The 25,552-nt window shown below is 36.3% G+C and overlaps 1 protein-coding gene across 1 annotated transcript in view; it reads left to right on the top strand.

Moving 5' to 3' along the window:
* Positions 1-25,552, top strand: part of ARHGAP42 (Rho GTPase activating protein 42) — a 304,364-nt gene that overhangs the window by 267,065 nt on the left and 11,747 nt on the right. The window contains exons 13-22 of the mRNA XM_032295706.1: positions 2,520-2,582; positions 3,876-3,950; positions 4,658-4,742; positions 5,395-5,453; positions 8,330-8,435; positions 16,101-16,260; positions 17,447-17,591; positions 19,085-19,465; positions 19,844-20,000; positions 21,981-22,043. Coding sequence (XP_032151597.1) covers positions 2,520-2,582; positions 3,876-3,950; positions 4,658-4,742; positions 5,395-5,453; positions 8,330-8,435; positions 16,101-16,260; positions 17,447-17,591; positions 19,085-19,465; positions 19,844-20,000; positions 21,981-22,043 — 1,294 coding nt within the window. The remainder of the gene's footprint in view (positions 1-2,519; positions 2,583-3,875; positions 3,951-4,657; positions 4,743-5,394; positions 5,454-8,329; positions 8,436-16,100; positions 16,261-17,446; positions 17,592-19,084; positions 19,466-19,843; positions 20,001-21,980; positions 22,044-25,552) is intronic.

The raw sequence follows: 25,552 nt of genomic DNA, 5'->3' as shown, positions 1-25,552 counted from the left end.
TCATTGTTTCATTCGGTTTGTCTTCATCTTACTACAACTGTTTAACTTAGATATTATTACTTCCCTCATTTTATAAATGAAGGAACTTGAGTTTATAAAATATTAGGGACATTTGCTTCACCTCAGACATACAGAAGTGTTACTAGAGCTGAGAACTGACCAAAGGTTTGCCTGGCTTTACACAAAGCTGGATACTATCTCTGCACCATGAAACTTTTCTTTCAGTCAAAGCAAAGGATGATCAAAAGAAACAGAACTTCATGGGTTTTTTTGTTTGTTTTGTTTTTGGCAACTCAGTATATTCTTCCACATCTCTGAATTGATTGATAATGTTATATTTACTCACATGATGAGAGCTAAGTACAGGATCCATGGAATATGTCAGAACAGCAGCATCTGTAGAATAATCTTGCAGTTAGACTGACTCTCAGTAAGATTTTATTCTCTGTGATGAGCTTGTTACATGAGATTATTAGAAAAGACTGGAATATTGCTGCCAAATATCCCAGTATACTTTGAGATACAGCCTAGTTATTACTTATTTTTCTCAAAATGAATATTTAAGAGGAAATTCGGTTTTATATGTCACAGCTGTCTTCATTCATTTTTGCTGAAAGGAAGTTCTATTGAAATTAAAAAAAAAAAAAAAAAACTTTGTCGTTTTCTCTTAATCCATCCTTTTATTGAAAAGTGGAACAATGTGACCTCTAGTACCAAACATTTTAAATGTCAGGAACTTGCAATTTTAATTGATACAAAAATGCTAGTGTCTTGTTTTTACCTAGGGTTACATTTTTTGTCTGTTTTTGTTGTAGTTAAAACTGAAAATTAAATGATTTCTCACTTTTCCATCTTACCTGTTTCCTATATTCAAGAAGTATTTAAAAATATGTGAATGCTTAGTGTATGGTAGGTATTTGGAGTTATTGGAAACAAGTAGTCTCTCTTTGATATCCAAGCAAAGCCTCACTCTCATGTAGGTAGGTCATCAGCTGCACTCTAATGAGATGCCATGTCTGTTCATTTTTCTATGTTGAGTTCATTTAAAGTATTCACTGAATTCTGTTCTCCTGACCTAGGACACTGGGTACAAAGAAATGAATGAGCCAGTTCCCTTTGATGGCAATACATATTTTAGTTTTGACATTTTTGTTTCTAGAGTTTTTAAGTTATTTTTAAAGTACTAAATACATACATATATTTTTTTCAAAATATCAATCCCCAAATGCCTAGTGAATTAAAAATGACAATTTCTGTCTTCTTTCCTCTTTCTCCTCTCCAACAGTTTGCATATATTTTTGTGGAGTTTTTTCTTAGGAAATTAGAACAGTCATACATACTCTCAAATTTTTACATTTTGAGAAAATAGGCCTTATTGTCCTGTCGATTACTTTTTTCACCTAACAACACATAATAAATATTCCTTCATGGTGGTACCTCTAGTTCCATTGTTAGGCACAGATTTTTCAGGCATTTCTGTCAATTAGTTCAGCTTCATAGGCTTGCTATGCCTAGGATTTTTTTCAGTTTTTAGTTTGTTGCTGTTACCCTCTTGTGATTTTTATCATAACTTTTTGATATATATTTTTTGTCTGGGGATCTATTTTGAGTTAAAAGAATGTGTTTAATCTACTGTCTTTAAATGAAAGTCAGTTTTAAATTTTTATTGGTTTGAATTCTCTTCATTTATTTGAAGATATTTTTAAAATCATGCCTCTACCACATGTGATGAAAATTTCTATCATGGTTCAAAAAATTTTGAGTTTTTCCTCTGGGTGTCAGTTGGTATTTTTTAAATAAATGCTTTCTTTTTAAATAAGTAATCTAATTTGATCTGGCCCCAAAACCCTTTAAAATTATAATTAGAATTGATCCAAAGAAAATCTAGCCAAAAAACAATAAAAGTAATTGCAATTTCGTAATCCTAGGACCTTTTAGAAATGTTTAGTGACTGAGAATGCATGTGTTGAATCATTTTAAATATGGCAGCAAAATGAAAACTAGAGCATGGAGCTTGGAATCAGACCCGAGTTAGAATCCCAACTGTAGAGCTTAGAACAGAGAGCAGAGAAGGTTTTCAGCAACCCAGAGAATCATCTTAAGACTGCAAAGCCTTTTCTCTACCTCATAATGTTTTGAGAATCATGGGAAAGGACATGTGAAAGCCTTTATAATACAAGTTTCAACACATAATAAGGATTTATTCTTATTGCATTTGCTTCTATCGTCTGAAAAAACACAAGTATTAAAGAAATAACACTAGTTTTAGGAAAAGTATATAAGATCAATGTAGTATACTTTCTGTGAAGGATATTAGCAGGTTGGTATAATAACTGAGCATGAAGTTCCCTCCTCTACTTCTACCAGAAAATAAAAAGTCAGCCTGTAACCAGAATATTTGAAAAAGTCAGTAAAAAGCTCACTACTGTTGAGTCATAAAGCCACAGTGAACAGAGCCAACTAAAGTGGGGATGTAAGTTCAACATAAACACCTAATGTGATTTCTGTCTTATTTTCAGTGTATTTGAATGAAGCAGGGTTTAACTTTGTAAGAAAATGCATTCAAGCTGTGGAAACAAGAGGTCAGTGTTGCCCGATTGGTATAGCATTCCTGTCATGTGTCTCATTTTTAGACAGAAACCTCTTAGAGTAGAAAATGAAGATGTATTTAGTCATTTAACATGCGATAAATTTTAAGAATGGTATAAATGTATGTATCAGTATACAAATAGCTACATCTTGAGCTTCAGTTAACTAAAAATCATGCTTTAGGCATACTTGTCTTTCAACTTTTTTTCTAATTTAGCCTCACTGTACTTCTTATTGTTAAACTGTGCATTATTTATTATTGCAAGTCCCTCTTTGATTTTTTTTTTCTCGCAAGCATTGAGGAGGTGAGATCCTTAAGGAGCTTGTCTTCACTCCCTTCCTTCCCTATGTTATTTCTTTCACTGATTTGTCACTGCCACAGTTTTGGCACGTTTCTTCAGTCTATTCGTCACCTCTGTCTTGAATTTCACTCCCATTAAATGTTAGACTCACTGTCTGGAAAAGTTGGCTAAAGCAAAATTCATATTGGGCTTTGGAGTTTCATAAACTTACATTTAAATTTTTTTTTTTTTTTTTTTTTTTTTTTTTTGAGACGGAGTTTCGCTCTTGTTACCCAGGCTGGAGTGCAATGGCGCGATCTCGGCTCACCGCAACCTCCGCCTCCTGGGTTCAGGCAATTCTCCTGCCTCAGCCTCCTGAGTAGCTGGGACTACAGGCACGTGCCACCATGCCCAGCTAATTTTTGTATTTTTAGTAGAGGCGAGGTTTCACCTTGTTGACCAGGATGGTCTCGATCTCTTGACCTCGTGATCCACCCGCCTCGGCCTCCCAAAGTGCTGGGATTACAGGCTTGAGCCACCGCACCCGGCCTCATTTAAATTTTAAGTGCTGCCACTTCAACGTCTTGAGAAGTGAAGTGGTTGTTTTGAATTTTGTGAATCTGTTTCCTCATCTCTAAAATGAAGATATAAATGCCGTAGGACTTTTCAACATGCATGAGGACTCCATGACTCTGAAAAAATAGAAGATGAGGAATACTGATCATCCCTTCCCATCTCCAATGCTTTTTTAATATTCAAGTCATGGTGAATAGGCAGCTACACTTTGCTACTTTGAAAATCTTCAAAGACTTTCGAGTCACTGTTCAATGTCTGCTCTGTGAAATATAAGTCTGATAGGTATTTCCAGGAAGGTTTGCTAAAGTTAGATTACAAAATTGGATAAGTAGCTTTCAAATTTTGTTAAGCGTATGTCTGAGTTTTTAACACTCTGTACTTGCCAAGCTGTTTCTCAAGCCATTTTCTTGTGATTTTCCTTCCCATTAGGTATCACCATTTTAGGCCTCTATCGAATAGGAGGAGTGAACTCCAAAGTTCAAAAACTCATGAATACCATATTTTGTAAGTTTTGGATGAAGCAACTTACTTACATAATTTTTGTGATCTTATAGGTAATCTAAACAGTAGCCTTTGAGATGTAGATTAGCACTTGTCTTTGAATATTTTCCAATGATATTTAAAGTTCATATTTGTATTCAGTTTTTAATGTTCATTTATAATAGATGAACAATCAGAATTTGAGGGGGCATTTTTATAGTATTGTATCTTTTTTTCTCCCAAGTGTCCTTTGGTAAGCTGGAGATAGAATAAGATACATGGATGCTAGCTAGAGTCATTTGGAATCCTAGCTCAGCTGCTTGGAGGTTTTGTGACCTTCAGTAATTTGGTTAACATCTTTGTGTCTCAGCCTCCTCATTTATAAAAATAGGGATCATAATGGTGCCTGCCTCTTAAGAGTTGTGAGGATTGAATATGTTAGTCTCTGGAAAGCACTTAGAAGCATGCTGGTCACATAGCAAGTGTTCTGTCATGTTAGCAATTAGCAATAATTTGATTTGGGAGATTTATTCCATAAGACATATCTTTGAGGTTTATTGCCAGCTTTTTATCAATTCACACAAACAACAATCCCAAAGTTAACTCTTGGCATTCTAAGAAATTAATACCTCTCTCTTTTGACCTACTTATGTTTGTGCCCATTTTTCGTAATTGCATAAGGAATATTTTGAATTGCACAGTTTAAAACATCTTGTTTTTATTCTTTCCAGCCCCTAAATCCCCTCCTGATATTGATATTGATATTGAACTGTGGGACAATAAGACGATAACGAGTGGGCTGAAAAACTACCTCAGGTGAGGAGGGTTTAACTCCTGGTACTCTGGGTGCAATCTGACTCACCCCTGCGTACTAACCACGTGACTTCCTGGAACCTGCTTCCAGAAACTTCACTCGGTAGCTCAGCTCCCGCACGTAAGGTGAAATAGCACAACATGGTAACATTTACATTTATTGCTCTGGAACTTGTACTTGATTTTTTTCAATAATGATTTAAAAAGGTATATAATATTTTGAGTACTGAATTAGTATTTGTTGTTTCATATGAAGTTTGTATATGGGATTTTCATGTATTTTGTTAAAAGAGCAAATTGGAACGGAAAGTTTTGTTGTTTTTGTTTTTTAACTATTGTTCCCTTATTTGTTCCTGTGGTAAGGTAATTCTTACACTGAAAAAAGTGTCTCCCAGTCTCTGCTCTTAGGACAGTCGTGGCAAGAAGTACTAAGGGGCATTGGTGTCTTTGAGGTCTGCATTTTAGGCCTGTGTGTGTCCCTACTACTGGAACTCTATAATACTGACAAATCGCCCAATTCTTTTTTATTTACCTATTTATATACTATTCTATTTTTAATTGGTGAATAATAATCACCTAAGTCTTAAAGAAACACTTAAAGTTTAGGGGATAAAACAGATACTACCATTCTAACATGTGCTTCACTTCTTTGTAGGTGCCTTGCAGAACCACTGATGACTTACAAGTTGCACAAAGATTTTATCATTGCTGTTAGTAAGTATACTTGCATCACATATGCATTATAATTAATGTAGTTTTATGCTGCCTTAGGCATATATTACTAGTATCAGCTAGTGAAGATTTTTTTCAAATATTGCTTAAAAAGTTGTTAATCTGGTATTTAGCAGTTTATAATGTGTTTAGAAGCCAGTACAAAATTGCAGAATTAACTGAAATATTTTGACACTTAGTAAGACCTCATTGCATAATAGTCTGGTGATTAGAAAGAACCATGAGGAACTATTCTAATTTTATTTTACTTGAATGACAAATATAAGTTTCTTATAAGAGCAACTAAGCAGGACTCCAAATATGTACAGACAATTACATGGCTGCACATGCTCACGTGCTATATTCTCAATCTGGAGATGAGTCAAATATTTTTGGCAGGCAAAAGGCACTTCTATCAATCCCCTCTTTCCCATATTTTATTTGTGATGATCACATTTTTGTCATTTGTTTAGATCTGTGACTGCTATCATGTGATATGAATAGATAGATTAATTTAAAATATTAGCCGAGATAGTTGACATATGTAATCTGAGAAGTTAGTAACATGTATTTGTAAACCATTGAGACTGAAGTGCCAGGTACCATCTGAGCCCATCACAGCAACTTGTAACAATTAAGAGCTGGCATTTCATTGTTAAGATGTATGAGGTGTGACTGCAACTAGATTATTTTCACAATCCAAGGAAGAAATTAGTTGCATTAGTTTATTTGTACACATTGTAATGTCACAGGAAATGTGTGCTGATAAAAGTGTCAGATAAAGTTGAATGACCTTGGTTTTCAGTACAGCATTTATGACTAACTACATGATCTCACATAAAACTATACTACTTAGTTTTCTGTTGAAGCTCTCCACTCTATCTTCTCTTCATAGAAATCTTTGTAAGACAAGCAGGACTGGAGAAAATACATAACCTGACCTCTTATTCTATGAACTAGGAAATCAGGACCCAGAGTGGGCAAATAACATGTACAATGACACTAATAAATTCATGGCAAAATCAAGCCTGCAAGCCAGATTTTTGTTTGTTTTCTGTTTTTTTGTTTTTTGTTTTTACTCAACCCAGAACCCTTTCATACAGACATTTTGCTTTATAACAAATGAAATTTGAGCTACTTGGCTAAAATGGCTCAATGAGCTTATTGTTTAGTACAAGTTTTTGGTCACAAGTTTTTCTCCATTTGCTTCTGTGGAAAAAGATGATGATATTATTATGATAATATTCATGACTATGATATTTAAAATATATTCTTACAAGAATTCATCTTTTGTCTGGACCTAAGATAGCCATATTTACTAGATGCTAAGTTAAGAAAATTAGGTTATTTCGTTTCAAGCAGCAAAATTCCAGCTCAGTATAAAGGGGAAGTTATTTAGATCCTAAGAGGTATTTCAATGGATTCCTTGGCAGAACAGAGAGGTCAGGGTTTCCATGAGCCTGCAGCCAGAAACTGCCTAGCTGGGATTTGACATTTCTCTACTCACTCTTTCTGGAGGATCTCTCATCTTTGTTCTCTACTGTATTTCTATCATTCTCACTTTCCTTCCTGGTCAGATTTTCTTGGAGTACATTTGTTCACTTCAGCTTTTACATTATCTGCCTTTTCATGTATCCAGCAGAAAGATGGATATATGAAAGTTTTGATGTCTCCATTTCCACTTGCTAGGTGAGACCTCATGTTTAGCCTGAGGCAGACTCTCTCCTCACCCCATGTCTAAATAGCTGGGCCCAGATGAAATAGTAGTTCCATAATGTAAATCCTATGAGTCAAGGTAATTTCTAGAGAAAGAATTCAGTACAGTGGGCAATCACCCCAGAATTTATTTGCTGCAGTAAGAGAATGTTAAATAGCTTTCTTGTTCTGAAATGTTAGACATTTCTCTAGCAGACATATCAACATCTTAGCTTTTACTTGGCAGACTACACTTGTCATAGATGATTTCTTACATTTACATTTATCATTGTCTGTATGTGCTTAAAATCTATTTGGCTTATGTTTATGTAATAATGCTAACATTTCAGAACAGTTTCTCTATTGTCTTTATAAGTTAAGGGGAAGAATGTGGGATTTGATCTCGTCACACTGGGTTGAATCTCTAGGAGCTTTCTATGGATGTATTACTCCATTCTCACACTGCTTTGAAAGAATATCCAAGACTGGGTAATTTATAAGAAAAAGAGATTTACTTGACTCACAGTTCTGCATGGCTGGGAAGGACTCAGGAAACTTGCAATCATGGCAGAAGGTGCCTCTCACATGGCAGCAGGAGAGACAAGTGCTGAGGAAAGGGGGAAAAGCCCTTTATAAAACCATCAGATCTCATGAGAACTCACTCACTATCACAAGAACAGCGTAGGGTAACTGCCCCCATGATCCCGTTACCTCCCAATGGGTCCTTCCCACAACACATGGGGATTATGGAAACTACAATTCAAGATGAGATTTGGGTGGGAACACAGCCAAACCATATCAACGGGCTAATACATCCTCTATACATCCTCTAGTGACTGGCACATTAGGCAGTCTACAGCAAGTGCTGTGATCATTCATATTTCTAAAAGTTTGACTCTCCCCAAGCTGGTGATGAGTTATGGCTATATCAAAGTATACAGTTCAGTGGCGAAGAGCACCTGTATGGAATCAATAGAACTGGGCTTCTTTGGCTTCTCTACTTCCTAACTTCATGACCATGGCAAATTACTTAACTTCTACAAGCCATAAAGAATTATAATGACAGTACTATATGAAGCAGTGCTTATGAGGCATGAGGGGTAGGGGTGGTCATTGTGATTAGATTTCTTGTGTTTACATACCCATTACAAACTTCAACATTTGCAACCTTTTTTATGTAACAGAATCTGATGACCAAAACTACAGGGTGGAGGCTGTACATGCATTGGTGTACAAATTGCCAGAGAAGAACAGAGAGATGCTGGACATCTTAATAAAGCATCTGGTCAAGTAATTCTGTAACTTATATTGTTCATTTAACTTACTGTTCATCTGTGAAGTTTGTTCATGTCTTTTTAAAGTGTGTGATGTTATACCATTGCTATTTTAATTAGAGTCCATTGAATTTGCTTAAAAAATAGTATGGCAGTTGGTTTTTAAGATATTTCTATGTGAGTGTGTGTACCTGGGTGTTTATTGCATATAATTATGCAAATAATTATCCTTTGCAATTGTTAAGCTAATGATGAAACAATTGGATGTGTCAATTTAAAAATGAAGGAGTATATAGTTTTTTTTTTCTCCCAATTATTTTAGGCTCATAAGCAATGAGTTTAAAGACCAGTGCTCTATAGTATCAAAGTCAACAGGTTCACCTAGGTCAAACTAACACCTAACTGGTAGATTCCCTCTGTATATTCACAATTTTGCTTGATCTCGGGAGAGTTTTCTAACTTTGCTGCTAGTTTATTCATATACTTTAAAAATCTCTCTTTGTATATATTATATTACCCAGAATTATTTGCAGAAACAAAAGCAATATGTGTGTGTTTATGTGTGTACATGTATTTTATATATATATAAAGAGATAGTTTGGCTGATTTTAAGGAATTGGTTCACATGATTATGGAGGCTAATAAGTCTGAAATCTGCGGGGCAGGCTGGCAGGATACAGGCCCAGGGAAGAGTTGATATTGAAGCTTGAATCCAAAGGCAATCTTGAGACAGAATTCCTTCTTACTCAGGGAACTCAGTTGTTTCTCTTAAGACCTTCAACTGATTAGATGAGGCCCGCCCACATTATGAAGGGTAATCTACTCTACTTAAACTCTGCTCATTTAAACGATAATGTCATCTGAAAAGAGTACCTTCACAGAAACATCTAAGATAATCTTCAGCCAAATATCTGAGTATCATAGCCTAACACAGTTGACATGCACAATTAATCATTATAAGTATTATATCTATCTACCCTTTCTCTCTCTAGAAATTGAAAGATACAGAGACAGCAACAAATACATATTTAAGCCCAAAGTGAGTTGGCCATGCTGCTGGAAACAAACATCTAAATCCAGTTTTAAACTTACTTAAGAATTTCCTGTAGCATTATTTAGTATTTAATAGAGATATTTCCTATTTTAATGAGTACCATGATTTAAATGAAGTGATTAATCCTTCATTCTTTGTTATAAGTATTAGCTCAATATATGCTCATTTGAGCTATGTACATTGGAAATATAACTTGAGTATCCCAAGTGTAAAAATCAGAAATTCAAAATGCTCCAAAATCTACAACTTTTTGAGTACTGAGATGATGCTCAGTTATAATTGGAACTTTTTGGATTTGGGATGCTCAACTGGTAAATATAATGCAGAAATTTGAAAATCTGGGGGAAAAAAAAAAAAAAAACTTTGGATAAGGGGTACTCATCCTGTTCTCAAGCACTTTGGATAAGGGATACTCATCCTGTACTGCAACATAAACATATTCATAAATCTCATCCCAACTTGCAGGCTTTTTGATAATATAATAAATCTTTCCCCACATACCCATCACTACCACCACTATTTAAAATAAAAAGGAAATATACTAAGATCAACATCACTTAAAGTTCATCATTAATTATTGACCCATAGTAGCACTTATTTTAGCTAGTGAACACAGGACTTGCTGTTGTTGGTCAGTCTTAGTTTTGAGTTATTTGAGCTCTTCATGAAATTTACACAATTTATTAGACATTTTCTTGCTGGTCTTCAAACTAATTTTTTAGCAAACACTTTGAAAATTTCCTTTTAAAATCCACATGTGTGTCACATAAAATGTGTTTGCTTAATTATCCAGAATACTAGGTTAATACAAGCTGCACCCTTAATGTGACTGTGTGTGGTTTTGGCATAGGGAATAGCACAGGAGACTATCTGGCCACTAAAGAATGCGTAAATTACTTTGCTCATCCTTCCCCACCATTCCTGGCTTCTTTCTCGAACTTACAAGAGGTCAAGCCCTGCTCACCAAACAGCAGCTGTGGAATGTGCATTCATATCACCACAGACTTACTTATAAAAACAGCAAACAATAAATAACACTCTTGATCCTTGGCAACCTTTTATGGCTGAAAAAAAAAAAATTAGGACAATCAACCTGAATTGGGATTCCAGAGAATAAAGGACTGATTCTGAATTTCCATTAATTAGCTCTGAAAAATGGTATAAATCATTGCTTCCTTCCTGGGAGTCTTTTTGTTTGTCTTGAAAACAAAGGCTGTCTGTGGTGTTTCCCTTGATTCTCAAATAATTTAAATATCTAAAAGTGTTATTTCTTAAATTACAAAAAAAAAAAAATGTATCGTGGGTGGACTTATCTATTCATTAGGAGATATAACATTTTAGAAAATTGTTATGGAATTTCTTTTGAATGTAAATGAAAAAGTGAAAGTTGATTTCTCCTAAATGAAAGCCTCTTCATTTTACACATGGTTCTTTGTTAGTGGTATTAAATTTGCCACTTTATTTAAGATGTTTTTAATTCAGTAAGATTCAGGTGGCCAATAATCCTTACTTAGTGCAAAAACAAAACTCTTGGTTCTCTGTTTGGAAAGCCCTCTCAGAAGCACAAGACTTTGCTTCATGTATTTGAGTACTCAGTTATTAACTATATATATATATTATATCTCTAATAACTTTCACTTTTTCATTTACATTCAAAAGAAATTCCATAACAATTTTCTAAAATGTTGCATCTAATGAATAGATAAGACCACCAACAATACATTTTTTTTGTAATTTAAGAAATAACACTTTTAAATAGACATATATATGTTTATAATTGTTGTATATTCCTATTAGATTGACCCGTTTATTATTATATTTTATCTTTATCTCTAATGACATTTCTTTGTTTTAAAATCTATTTTACATAGATTTAAAATCTGTTTTGTATGATATTGATACAGTTTTTCTGGCTTTAATTTGGTTACTGTTTGCATGATACATCTTCCATCCTTTTACTTCCCACCTATTTGTATTTCTGAATCTAATGTATATCTACTGTAGAATACATATAGTTGGATCTTATTGTTTTTTTAATTCAGTTTGATAACCTCTGACTTTTGATTGTATCGTTTGATCCATTTACATTTAACGTTATTATTGATGTGGTTGGACCTATGTCTGCCTTTTTTGTTTGTTTCCTGTATGTTTCATGTTGTCTTTGCTATTCAGTTTCAACTTTATTGCTTGTCCTAGTAGATTTTCTGAGCTTATCATATACATCTTATCCGAATGTACTAACTTAATTCATGTGAGCTATAGAAATATTATTTTTACATAGCTCTATTTCCTTTTTTGTGCTATAATTAATAAACATATATATATATATATATATATATATATATATATGTTACATCCCAACAATCAGTTGTTATAATTATTTATACAATTTTATGCCTCTTAATGAAGTTGGGGGAAGAAAGAGGAGCAAGTATAGTTATAGAATTTTATATGTTTATTAACCTTCTTATTTACCATTTATTAACCTTTTCATTTGTTCCTGTGAATTTGAGTTACCATCTGGTATTATTTTCTTACTCCAGTACAGCTTTGCTCTCATGCTTTTCCTTTTGTGCCATTATTGTCAAATATATTATATTTTTATACGTTATGGGCCCAACAATATAATTATTAATACATACATATTATTAAAATTGCATTTTAAATCAAGAAAATTAAGGAGAAGAAATGTGTATTTATAATCTTTTAATTACATAATTACCTATCCTTTTTTTTTTTTTTTTTTTTGCTTTTACATGTCCATTTGAATTACAGTCTAAGGTCACTTGCTTTCAGCCTGAAGAATATCCTTTAATATTTTTTTGTAATGTGGATCTGCTAACAATTTTTGTTCACTTGGGAATGCTTTTATTTCACCTTCCTTTTTGTAGGTTAGTTTTGCTAGATAAAAGATTCTTAGCTGGCAGACTTTTTTTTTCTTTAAGCATTTTGAATATGCCATCACACTGCCTTCTAGCCTTTATTGTTTCTACCGAGAAATCAGTTGATAAACTTATTGGGGCTCCTTGTAGACCCCAATAAGACTTTTTCTCTTGCTGCTTTCATAATTTTCTTTTTTTCTTTGGCTTTCAGCACTTTTCCTGTTATGTGTCTTGCTGTGGATATCTTTGCAATTATTTTACTTGGAGTTTGTTGAGCTTCTTGGATATGCAGATTAATGTTTTTAATCAAATTTGGAAAATTTTCAGCTACTGCATCTTTGAATATTTTTTTCTACTTCTCTCTTTCCTCTGCTTCTGGTACTCCCATAATAGATTTATTAGTGTGCTTTATAATATCACAGAGTTTTTTTCTGATGATCTATCTTCATTTTTTTTCTTTCTCTCCATTCCTCAGGTTGCATAATCTCTATTGATACTTCAGGTTTACTGATTTACTCTTCTGCCAGGTCAAATTTAGTGTTGAACCACAGTAATGAATTTTTCATTTCGGCTATTGTACATTTAAACTTCTATTTCCATTTGGTTCTTATTTTTAAAATACTCTGTTATTATTTATATTCTCTATTTGATGAAACATTGCCATCACACTTCCATACTTTATTTTTAGACATGGTTTTCATGAGGACTTTGGATATACTTATAATGACTTCTTTGAAGTATTTTTCTGTTAAATCTGACATTTGGGCCTGCTTACAGGCAGTTTTTGTTATCCACCTTTTTCCTGGTGCATGAGTCACACTTTCCTGTTTCTTTACATTGTCATAATTTTTGGTTGAAGACATAGCATTTTAGCTACTCTTTTACAATAACTCTAGATACTAATACTGATCCTCTGTTGCTTTTATTGTTGTTTACTTGTTTATTCCTTTTTTTTCTTTTTTTGAGATGGAGTCTCCCTCTGTCACCCAGGCTGGAGTACATGGCGTGATCTCGGCTCACTGCAACCTCTGCCTCCCGGGTCCAAGCAGTTCTCCTGCTTCAGCCTCCCAGGTGGCTGGGATTACAGGCACCTGCCCCCATACCTGGCTAATTTTGTATTTTTAGTAGAGGTGAAGTTTCACCACGTTGGTCAGGCTGGTCTCGAACTCCTGACCTCAGGTGATCTGCCTCGGCCTCCCAAAGTACTGAGATTACAGGTTTGAGCCACTCTGCCCAGACTATTTATTTAGTCTCTTTTTTAGTGAACTATTTTAATAAAGTCTATTTCCCCCTCAGTGTGAAGCGTCTTCTATTATCTCTTCAGAGAATGCAGCCTCGGACATGACCACAGTCACCCAGGGGTAACAGTAGTTTCAGCAGAGTTCTGTTTATTGCCTTAGCTGATCTATAAAGCTGTCTGCTTCATTTGGTATCATACCCAGCTTGTTAGTTTTCACTAACTGCTGGGAGATTGCCCTGTTGTTTTCGACAACACACTGGAGCATATCTGGTTAAATTCTGGCTCCTTGCAGGGTCACTTTAAAAAAAAAAAAAAAATCTTTGAGACTTGTTATGATGCTAAGAGGGCTCTTTTTGACTGTCTCTTTCCCTAGTTATTTCTTACAATTTCGCGAGAGGCTCAGAGTTTTCTGTTCTTATGGAGTACACTCCCCAGGCCAAAATCCCATTGCTCTTGGCACTTGCTGAAGGAGGTAGCCCTGAAATAAGGGAGATTGTGGTGCCAATATTCTTGGCCTGCTGCACCCAGGTAAAGCCATCCACCGCAGGTGTGTGGCTAGTTGGAGGCAGAGAATTCTCTGGGCTGTAGAGGCCGAATTCCCAGTGAGGTCCTTTTCAGTTGTTTCATTCAGTTGAAACAATACAAATGGGCAGATCCTGATATACATTTTCCTCTTTAAATAAAAGAAAGGGAGATGTTCCAGAAGATAGCAGTTGGGTATCAGCTCCCTACATGAGTTGAGGGAATAAGTTATAGAACCTACTGAAATGGTGAGTGGTGGGAGCCTGTATCAACTGAGTAATCCAGCAGAAGGAAAAATGCAGCGAAAAGGAAATCAGTTATCAAAATAATCCATCTTCTGTGCAATGTAGTCATCAACCTACCTTTTCTAAACCAAGGTTTTGAGATTCCCAGGTTTATTCCTAATAAGCTTAATATTAACTGTATTCCACTTTATTTACATTGTAGGAACTATGACATTTTAGCAAAAGTCCTTAATGCTAATTTAATTTCAGGGGAGAATATTATCTTGAGATCATATATAATTTAATTTATCATTTCATTTAATTCTCGTAACAACCCAATATGGGTTGTTTTATATATATATATATATATATAATTTAAAGATAAGGAAACTGAAACCTAGAGATATTAAATAACATAACCTAGCCCACCCAACTTCCAAGAGATGGATCCAGCTTTGAAACTAGATAGGCTTATTACATTTACATACTACTTTCCTGAGTAGATTTTCTAATACATATTAAGCAATTAATGTATAATATTTGATTATATTAAAAGGAAACTTGGAATGAAACTCTTCTTACTTGAACTAAATGCTTTCTTAGCTAGTGTTCTCTATGGCATAAGGAAAATGTCAGTCAGTGTGGCAGCCTTCTCTTCCTACTCTGTGTCAGGAGTTGCATGGATAGTCTAATATCCTGGATTTCCCATAAAATCTCACTTTTGGTTGTAGAATGCAGTTTGTGATGCATGGTCAGTCAGATATAAACGTAGTCTTGTGTTATACTAGTAACTTGACTTGGAATAAGATAGAAAAGTGAGTGGTTAAACTAAAAGATAAGTCAAACGAATGAAGTTTCCTGTACAGAATGTATCTAATTTCCAGAATAAATTAATGAACTAGTCAAAGTCATCCTTGATAGTTGCTAGAAGTACTTCACTCGGGTCACTGTTACCAGAGGTTTTTCATTTTATTGTCAAGCCAGCAATGGTGCTACCAGGTTTTGTCTCACTGTTGGCCTAGCACAGCACCCGGCACTAGGGAGGCATTAGGGAAGTTTTGAATGGATGGAAGGAAGGAAGCGGGGGGAGGGGGAGGTGGGAGAGGTGGGGAGGAAGGAACAGAAGAAGGAGAGAGGGAAGGAGAAAGAAAAGAAACATGTGTTGGCGATTGATCTATCCTGGGAGCTCAAGGAACCCACTTACTTGCTGTCAGGAGACCTGAATTGAAACAGCATCTCTGTCCTGAATTTGTTGTGACCTCAAAATACACATTTCTTTAGGAGCTTCTGAGGTTTTTAAAATTTGTACAATAGGAATATCTGACTTACTGGGAAGATTAAATTCAATAATATATATGAAAATTCCTGGCAGTAGGTTCTCAGTAATATGTTTGCTGAGTCTGAATATAATTGCTACCAGTCTACTCTTAACTGTTTGTTCCAAAAGAATTATACTAGCATTGACAATACCAAACAGCTGATCATCTTTCTAGGGTAATTGTACTTGATTTAGGAAATTAGGGGTTTTTTTCTTTAATGGATTTTGGTTTGTTTGTAATTATGTTTTACTTGAACTAATGTTAACTGTTTACATCTTTTTAGGCCATACTCCAAATGCCAATTGGAAGTGGTTAAAAGTAGGACAATTTGCCTATAATGGCATATTTTATATTTTTTGCACCACAAATTCGATAGAAGAGACTATTTCGTAATTTTGAAACATGTAACTTAAGATATTTTTGTTGCTCTTTATTTGCAGAGTATCACTGCACAGCCAACAAAATCTCATGACCGTCTCAAATCTTGGTGTCATATTTGGCCCAACACTAATGAGAGCACAGGAAGAAACTGTGGCTGCTATGATGAATATTAAATTTCAGAATATTGTGGTAGAAATTCTGATAGAGCACTATGAAAAGGTATGCTGAATTTTCATGGGGAAGTGTCAAGTTTTATATCTTTTAAAACAAAATTTTGCATTTGTATCATCTGTGAGCTTTATATTCCAATCATTTATTCTTATGAAATGTAAAAAGCTCATAAGTTTTGTATAAATTACTTCCTCATGGGGACGTCAATTTTCTTTCGTTGTTAAGTGCTTCTCAAAATTCTTAAGTTAGATGGCTTTCTGCGTAATTGACTGCTAAAGGTTTTCTTCTTTACATTGTGTGGTAAATTTATTAATCCTATACAGAGAACACTTTAAAACCACTTTGTGGCTGGGTCTATTTAACCTTCTCTTTGTATCCCTTTGAAATCAAACTCTTAATTATTTAAAAGTAATGTTCTAACTAAACAAAAGAAAAAATATAGGGAACAGTCTTGAAGTCTTCTCTCTATCTAGTCCCTAAGATGAATTTTTTTGGGAGAAAAAAATCTTGGAATAACTATGGAAACAGGAAATTTTGAAAGCTGAATTAGTTGGATTTTTAAGCAAATTCAGCCATTTAAGGTCTAATAATTTGCAATCCTTTTATCTCTGATCTGGTCCTTGTGAGAGAATGATTAAGCCCCTCTCCTCCCTTGGGTCCCTTCCCAGCACCCACAGAAGCATGCCCTTAGTGTGTATACAAGGGCACAAGCTGTCTCACAACCCAACAGCCCATGGCTGTGTCCTATAGCTCTGCTCATACCTTTACCTGCAGCTTGTCACATTCCTTGACGGCTCAGAGCCAACAGCAAGGCAGCATCTTCTCCTGAGAAGCAAGGAGCCATTCAGTGGGAAAAATGATACAGAATGAGCCTCAGTTCCTCTCAGGTTATGTTTTTTCAGAGCATGAAGGTGGAAAGAGACTATTACAATAAAAACAATCAATATGTCTTGACATGGACATTTATTCATATTTGGAAGGTTTCTTAAAATCATTGAAAGATCTTCTAAATTTTACTTTTGGGGAATGGGAGAGAATGAAAAAGAAAACCCAGAGAAAGAAATAATACTCCATATAAATGGAAAAGTTACAGTTGCTCTAGGATATTCATTTTTTGTAGCTGATTAAGTAGCACATAGTTTTAAGACTATTTAAGAACTCTCAAAGCTTATTTTATGATGAAAGTGGCAACATCACCCTTTTATTGACCTTGGTCCATTTTTCTTATATATAGATTTTTCATACTGCTCCAGACCCAAGCATTCCTCTTCCTCAGCCTCAGTCTCGATCTGGATCCCGAAGGACACGAGCAATCTGCCTGTCTACAGGATCTAGGAAGCCCAGAGGGAGGTATACTCCATGCCTGGCCGAACCCGATAGTAAGTGCACGCGACCTTAGCGAGGTGCTTTCTTCATTCTTTAATTCACCTGTACTTCACTGTATTGGTAATTAGGTAGAAAGAGAAGATGTTCTCACTGATGCTCTTTTCCCAACACCTCCTCTTTTATCATTTGTATATTCTCTGTCAGTAGCTGTAAGGTTGCTTGGGTAAGCAAATTCATTATTGATACAAAAGGAAAGAAGTAGTTTGCTCAAGGCCCTTTTTTCTGCAACTGTGATGAAGTACACCGGGTGCTACTTTGTAGCAGGTTTTGTCCTATTGTCAAAGTGGTAAAGAAGAAATCAAGACAAAGTCTGACTGAAGCTGTCATTTTCTTCCTTCCTTTCACATTATGTTCTTAAAGCACTATCTCTTGGGTATCAGTGTCTGAAAAAGAAAAGAAATAAAAAAAAAAACACACATATTATCATTAACTTACAATCCTAAGCCAAGCCCCAGGTGATGTGGGTGGCACCTTGAGACCCTGGCATGCATTAAACTGTGGCAGTTCTCATTCCGTTTTATACCCCCCCACCCCAATCTTTTGCCCACAGTCAATATTTAATAGAAAACAGTCAAAAACAATTTAATACAATTGTTACTGTATTATAATAACAATTGTATTTAAATAACTAAAAGAATGTAATTGGATTGTTTGTAACTCAAAGGATAAATGCCTGACGAGATGCATACCCCATTTCCATGATGTGCTTATTTCACATTGCACACCTGTATCAAAATATCCCATGTTCTCCATAAATATATATACCTACCATGTACCCAGAAAATTTTTAAAAAATAAAAATAGTTAACTAATTTTTCATTTGGATATATGTGAATGTATTATTACGCTTTATCTGATTTTTCTTATAACTTGCTTTTAGGAACATTAGAAAATAAACCCAGAGAAATAGCCAGTTTCTTACATTTCTATATTCTTAGCTGGAAAGGAAAAAAGCCTTTGAAAATTGAGGTGCTTGAAATTTACTACTGGTATTTAATGGTGCCTTTGAATGAAAGAAGGCTGAGTCCTTTGTAACTTGGAATTAATCACTTACGATCAGAAAAGTAAAAGAAAGCGGAAATATGTCTTTACTATACCCCCTTTCATTGATTCCTTGTAATGTCATGAAGGAATCTTTTTTCTCTTACTTCTGAATTCTGTTTCATAAACAAATCTTGTCTGGATTCAAGTCAGCCCACTTATGCTTCAAGAAGTAAAGTCATTACCTAAAGGTAGATAGTTCATGGGTACATATATAATCTTCCTAAAACACTATTGAAAAATACATTCGGTGAGTTCAAATGCATATTTTAAAGCCTTTCTCCAGTACTGAGGACAATTCTCCATACAAGGTAGGGGCCTACCCCATAAATAGGATCAGGTGGCCACAGAACACATGGTAAGTTAGAGAACAGAAGGGTTTTAGTGACGCCGTTATCAGTAGATAGTTACACTTGCTTTTGTCTCTCTCCCGCCTACTCCCCAGGTGACTCCTATAGCAGCAGCCCAGACAGCACACCAATGGGGAGCATTGAGTCACTGTCTTCTCATTCCTCTGAACAAAATAGCACTACAAAGTCAGCTTCCTGCCAGCCCCGGGAGAAATCTGGAGGGATTCCTTGGATTGCAACCCCGTCATCTTCCAATGGACAGAAAAGCCTCGGTCTCTGGACAACTAGTCCTGAATCAAGTTCTAGAGAAGATGCAACCAAAACAGATGCAGAATCAGATTGCCAGAGTGTTGCTTCGGTCACCAGCCCAGGGGACATTTCCCCACCGATAGACCTAGTCAAGAAAGGGCCTTATGGGCATTCAGGACTGAAAAGAGCTTCTGCTACTTCTCTCAGATCCATCTCTGCAGCTGAAGGTAAACCAGAGTGGAACTTGTGCAAGATGTTATTTTCTCACTATCACTTTTGCTGGATTATTCAGCATGATTAAGCAGGGATAAAGTTAATGGTGGAGAAACTAATGATGCTTATCTACTTTGTTCCTGTGCTTGGATTTTATAACCTAGGCACTGTGACATTTTTCCTGAATCTTTCCATGTCTGTGAAGGGATGTCTTTGTAATTACTGTAGATTTTGATCTCCCTGTGCGATGGGTTGCTGTGCTCAAAGAACATTCTGTACCTTCTCATTCGGGCTCAGAGAAAAATGCTTCCTTTTGTTATGCACATGTACTGTGTTATTGCTATTATGTTGTCTAATAGCACCTTGCCTATTTTCTTGGGCTTTCTTTTTAGGAAACAAGAGCTACAGTGGATCTATTCAAAGCTTAACTTCTGTAGGTTCCAAGGAGACACCCAAAGCTTCACCAAACCCAGACCTGCCTCCGAAAATGTGCAGGAGGTTAAGACTAGACACTGCCTCAAGCAATGGCTATCAGCGTCCTGGCTCAGTGTAAGTGAGAGTTTATATGTTTACTGTGTCTCCCAGGGATATCGAGGAGTTGAGTGTTTCAGAACTCTTGGGAATTCCACAAGTTGAATAAGTTGGGAATACTTCATCTGTAGAGTGGGTACAGTCCACTTCTGTAGGACTCTATTCTATAAGTGATGTGTAAGTTAGAGTAGTTTTCGCATATATACAGAATCTCACAGGGCAGCACTTCAAGCACTTTCCTTTGAAGCAGATCAATGACTTAATTTGAGGAAATGAAAATTGATGTATAATACAATAGTTATAAGCTTTGAAATTAAAGCGTTCCTATGAAAGACAAACGTCCATCTCTCAGCTGGAGACTGTCATGTATTGACTATAAGCCAGATCCCTGCTCTTCTATTTTAAAGCAGCTTCTTTCTCTCTTCCATTCTACACCCCTACCTGAGTCCTCAGTGATTTAAACAAGCTAGTGGAGAATTAGGAACATGAAAGGCAAAAGAGGGTACTTCTCATCAAAGGAAATGATGCAGAGGTGTAAAGGCTGATAGGAGAAGGGAACACAGACGGGAGGAGACAGTGGGGAAAGAAGAACAATGGAAGCAAGCAACATCCAGAGATATATAAAGTTTCTCTTCCTTTCATTTTGTTTCTCTGACATTTGCTGAGAATTTCCTAATGCTATCTGAGCCATTACTAGATGTCTTTACATGAGTTACCTCTTCTAAGGTCTGCAGTGTCCTTTTGAAATGGGGAATATAAACCACATTTTAGAGATGATGAAAATTGATGCTTTCTAAGGTTTCCAACCTAGGGTTCTCTGACTTCAATTCTGTGTTCTCTCTGTTATACCATGCCCATTTTTAATATGATGGTATTCTTCCTGACATTTTAATTATTCATGAAAAGCCCAGTAAGACATTTTACTAAGCCTATTTCTGTAGGAACTGTGCCATAAATTCATTAGTTCATCGTTTTCTTGGACAAGAACCTTTTGGTTGCAGAGCATGTTCAACGTAAGTTATCTCTGTTTGTTGGAAATGCAGTTACAGTGGTATGGGCAAATATATTTGTCAAAGTGTCTACTAACCACTGTGTATAGTTCTAGCCATTAAGGGAGAGAAATGTTAAGCCAATATGTTAGGGAAGATGAGAGACTAGAAACTCCATTCTCTGTGGAGGAAAGAGAAAAGCTTCTGTTTTGTGATTGTACTGTTAAAGTAGAAATTCAAATGAGAAAAATGTATGTTCTATATTAGGTCTAAAATGATCTTTGAGATTATCAAATGGCTTGGCTCTGGGAGAATAGTTTGTCAATTAAAGAAGTAAGATAGATTTTTTTTTTAATCTAGCTTAGATCATCAAAGAATCTTATATCGTCTTCCAGCAAATATAGAAACTCAGTTCTTTTCAGTCATACCCAATAGTCTTACCTGTTCAACTAGATCATATCCTGTCTGTCTTGCCCTCCTTGGTTCAAAACAAGATGTAAATCCACAGATTAGTTTATTGGCCATATTTTCAGAGTTTGTCCTTTTCACTTAACAGACGTATGTTCACATATAAAAAAATACTCAAGATAGTGTTATAACTAGTGTTTTGTTAGCTAACAGAATGAAAACAGTTCTTTTGTCAACATGATTTGATTCTTTGCATCTTCACTTGTGGCTCCACAGGAGTCGGTAAGTGCTGCTGGGAGCAGAGTAGAGAGAAAATGTTCCTTTTACTGCTCCCATGGTTTTTTGGGATAAAAAGGATGAGGACGGTAAGATCCCCAGAGGAAGTAGCTGTAGGTTTACTGCAGTCTGATACTCTGTAAGCTGGAGGTTAGATCTAAAAGTCTCATTGACATTAAAGCTTAAAACAATTAAAATTCTGTCCCAATTTTGGAAGTGGTTCTTAACCATTTTTTGTCTCGTTTAACTGGTAATCCTGAATTTCAGTTTAAGCAGAATGAATGTGATTGACTTCATAAAACTTGCATTTTAAATCATTTTTCAGAGTGGCAGCAAAAGCTCAACTATTTGAAAATGTTGGTTCGCCTAAGCCAGTTTCTTCTGGGCGGTAAGTTCTCAAAACCTTTAAATGCATTTTTTTATAAAAAAAAAGTGGTGACATTGTTGCTTTGTGTTGATGTGGCACTCTGTGATAGCTCCAACTCTCTGTTATGCAGATGGCAAACTTACACCCAGTGGCCCTTCAGAGGAAGTCATGTCTATAAACAGCATTTATCTTCTCAGATTGTTATAGTGATGTCTCATTTGCTGAAATCTTCACAGAAGGGTTCTAAACAAATGCATTTACTAGAAGATAAAAGTTGCTATAATCCTTCTTACAGCTTTGATGACAGTCATTTTAGGAATACTTTTCAAAAGCATGTTCTTGATTTTTAAAAGTTATGTAACTTTTTCTGAAGCAATCATCATGGACATCCATTGAAAAATATGGTTACTCTTAAGGACCACTGACATGTTGTAGAGTTAATTGCCCAAGGCTATTCTGAAAGAGTACAGAACTTCATTAGGGTTCTCAGATTTTACATTCCGCTCCATTATGAGTTGTTACATTGCTGCTGTTAATGTGGTTGCTTCTAAAGTTCCTGCTTTACTCTTTTTGCTTTCAAATGTATTCTTCTGATCTACAGTGGGCTTTGGTTTTTAATTTGAATAATGGAATGTAATATAGGCAGGGGCTTTTCACTATTTTCCTTTTTTATTATCAGCAGCTAGTACGTACGGGTAGGAGACACTCCAGAAATGCTTAATGTTGAAATAGCATATACATGGGAAAACTTGAAGAAGAAATCTTGATTTCTCCTTTAAATGTACCAAGACATTTTTGAGCATCTCATGTCTGGCTAATTGAGGCTGTGAAGTAAAGGAATCACAGATAATTGAGTTATTGCTGTATAGTTTCTCTAAAAGTTATTTAACCAAATAATTTTTATCAAACTATTAAAGTATGTGGACTTTTTCAGCAAACATTTAAAAAGTACCTATATGTTACTGGGCATGTGATAGTTATTAAGGATAACAATGACCTTCATACCCTTTTTGGTTTTGTTCAAAGCCCAGTGAGGGCCATCATGTATTAGGTTTTATGTTTTGTCTTGTTTGAGATGGAGTCTCATTCTGCCGCCCAGGCAGGAATGCAGTGGTGCGATCTCAGCTCACTACAACCTCCACCTCTCAGGTTCAAGCGATTCTCCTGCCTCAGTCTCCCGAGTTGCTGTGACTGTAGGTACAGGACATCATGTCCAGATAATTTTTTGTATTTTTAGTAGAGACAGGGTTTCACCATGTCAGCCAGGATGGTCTCGATCTCCTGACCTCGTGATCCGCCCACCTCAGCCTCCCAAAGTGCTGGGATTACAGACATGAGCCACTGCACCTGGCTGTATTAGGTTTTTTTTTAACTGTACAGAGTAGACCCACTTTGGAATCTTCCTAGAATAATGGTCATTGCCTATCATTTAAATAGCTGAGCCCGCAGTGCTCACACCTTACCTCTGTCAGCAACATCTTTATCTGCTTCCTTTTGACCAAGACATGGTGAAAACTACACCCCATGAGTATCATAGCAAAGAAAATTTCTCTGAGATTTTCTTGATTTTTAAGTCTTACTATAAAGGATTTTAACCTTGCTACTTCTTCTGTTGTGCTGTATGGTTGAATTGCTCACTAGATGGAGCCCTTTTATTAGGAAGCTCTAAAAAGAGTCTACCTGTTAGGTAAAAACTCAAGTAACCGTAACCAAAGAGGTAATCCTCATAGAGCTTTAAGAAAACAAGCTATGGATAATGTAAACCAGAAAGCCAAAACATAATAAAAACTCAGATGTTTAACAGTCAACTCTACTCCTTTTTTTTTTTTATTTGAGGCAGAGTCTTACTCTCTTGCCCAGTGTGAGACATTGGCACAATCTCAGCTCACTGCAACCTCCACCTCCCGGGTTCAAGTGATTCTCCTGCCTCCTGAGTAGCTGGGATTACAGGCACCCACCACCACACCCAGCTAATTTTTGTAATTTTAGTACAGATGGGGTTTTACCAGGTTGGCCAGGCTGGTCTTGAACTCCTGATCTCAGGTGATCCACCCGCTCAGACTCCCGAAGTACTGGGATTACAGGTGTGAGCCACCGCGCCTTACCAACTCATACTTCTTTCATATGTTTTTACATTCTGAATACTCTAAATCCACCTCTAATGGGGATCAGCATAAACTTAGAGCTCACTCAGTTCTACCTTCAGAGTTGCAGTCTGTCAGTCCACAACACTTGTGATTTGTGTCACAACTTTTCACTGAGATAGGCACAGGGGAACACAAACAAACTTTAGGTGACAGAGACCCTAGTTCACATTTTTAGTTCACCACTTGCTAGTTTGTGTAACCTCAGAGTTACAGATTTCGTGGAATCTATTTTCTATATGTATACACTGAAGGTAGTAATCTCAGCTTGCCACATTGTTGGGAATGTACACCATACTGTGTTTAAACAGGACAGGTACACTGTAGATGGTTTCTACGTTAATAACTATTATTACGATTATTGTTGAAACAGGTTGCCTAAGACGCTCAAGCCTCTGATTAATATATTAGTGGTATTTAAACACTAAACACTAACTCTTAACAGTCACCTCAGATTCTTTTGTACTCTTAAATAAAACTGAACAACTCGTAGAAGTTAAGGGAATTTCTCTGACTAACCTCCTACCGTGCCTATCTCATTTTTTTTTTCCTAAGGAGCTCAAGGTTACCCTTGAATTAGACCTTGAAAGAGATAGAACCAATAGAGGCAGTAGGAAGCCTAGCCATATTTGGGCAAGAGACCAGTTGGGATATTTTAGTGGATGGTCTTGAAAAGCAACCCCTCTGCCATTACCCCACGCACTACGTGGTGGGTGATCTAATCAATGATGCACCGGAACAGATCACATTCCAGGAGCTTGTGAAGGTGAGAGAACAGTCAACCATTTAGGATGGAACTGGTGAGATTTAAAAGGCCTTAATCAGGAGAGTAGCGAAAGGATGAAAAGCTATAAGGAGATTTTTAGGCTAGGATCAGGATTGGGCAACTGTTTTGATATTGGGAATAAGAGACAGGTAAAGAAGTTTCCAAGTCTCTGAGACAGTGTCTGAAAGAATGGTGGTTTAGCTTCTGATCTTAGCTTGTGCGTATGTAGGAGGAAGTGAAAGTTTTGGCCATAGGGTTTGAGGAGGCTGAGGGCCAATGAGAGGCAGCTGGAAATGCGCAGCTGGAACTAGGAGAGAGCATGGAGTTTGATGCCATTTAAGAAACTTCTGGCCGGGCGCGGTGGCTCACGCCTGTAATCCCAGCAGGTTGGGAGGCCGAGGCGGGTGGATCACGAGGTCAAGAGATCGAGACCATCTTGGTCAACACGGTGAACCCTGTCTCTACTAAAACTACAAAAATTAGCTGGGCATGATGGTGCACGCCTATAGTCCCAGCTACTCGGGAGGCTGAGGCAGGAGAATTGCTTGAACCCAGGAGGCGGAGGTTGCGGTGAGCCGAGATCATGCCACTGCACTCCATCCTGGGTAACAATAGCAAAA

The sequence above is a fragment of the Sapajus apella genome, unplaced genomic scaffold (genome assembly GCF_009761245.1).
Source record: "Sapajus apella isolate SASKATOON/1434 unplaced genomic scaffold, GSC_monkey_1.0 scaffold34, whole genome shotgun sequence".
Lineage (NCBI taxonomy): Eukaryota > Metazoa > Chordata > Mammalia > Primates > Cebidae > Sapajus > Sapajus apella.
Note: the sequence above shows the minus strand (reverse complement) of the source record. Positions and strands in the feature narration are given on the sequence as shown.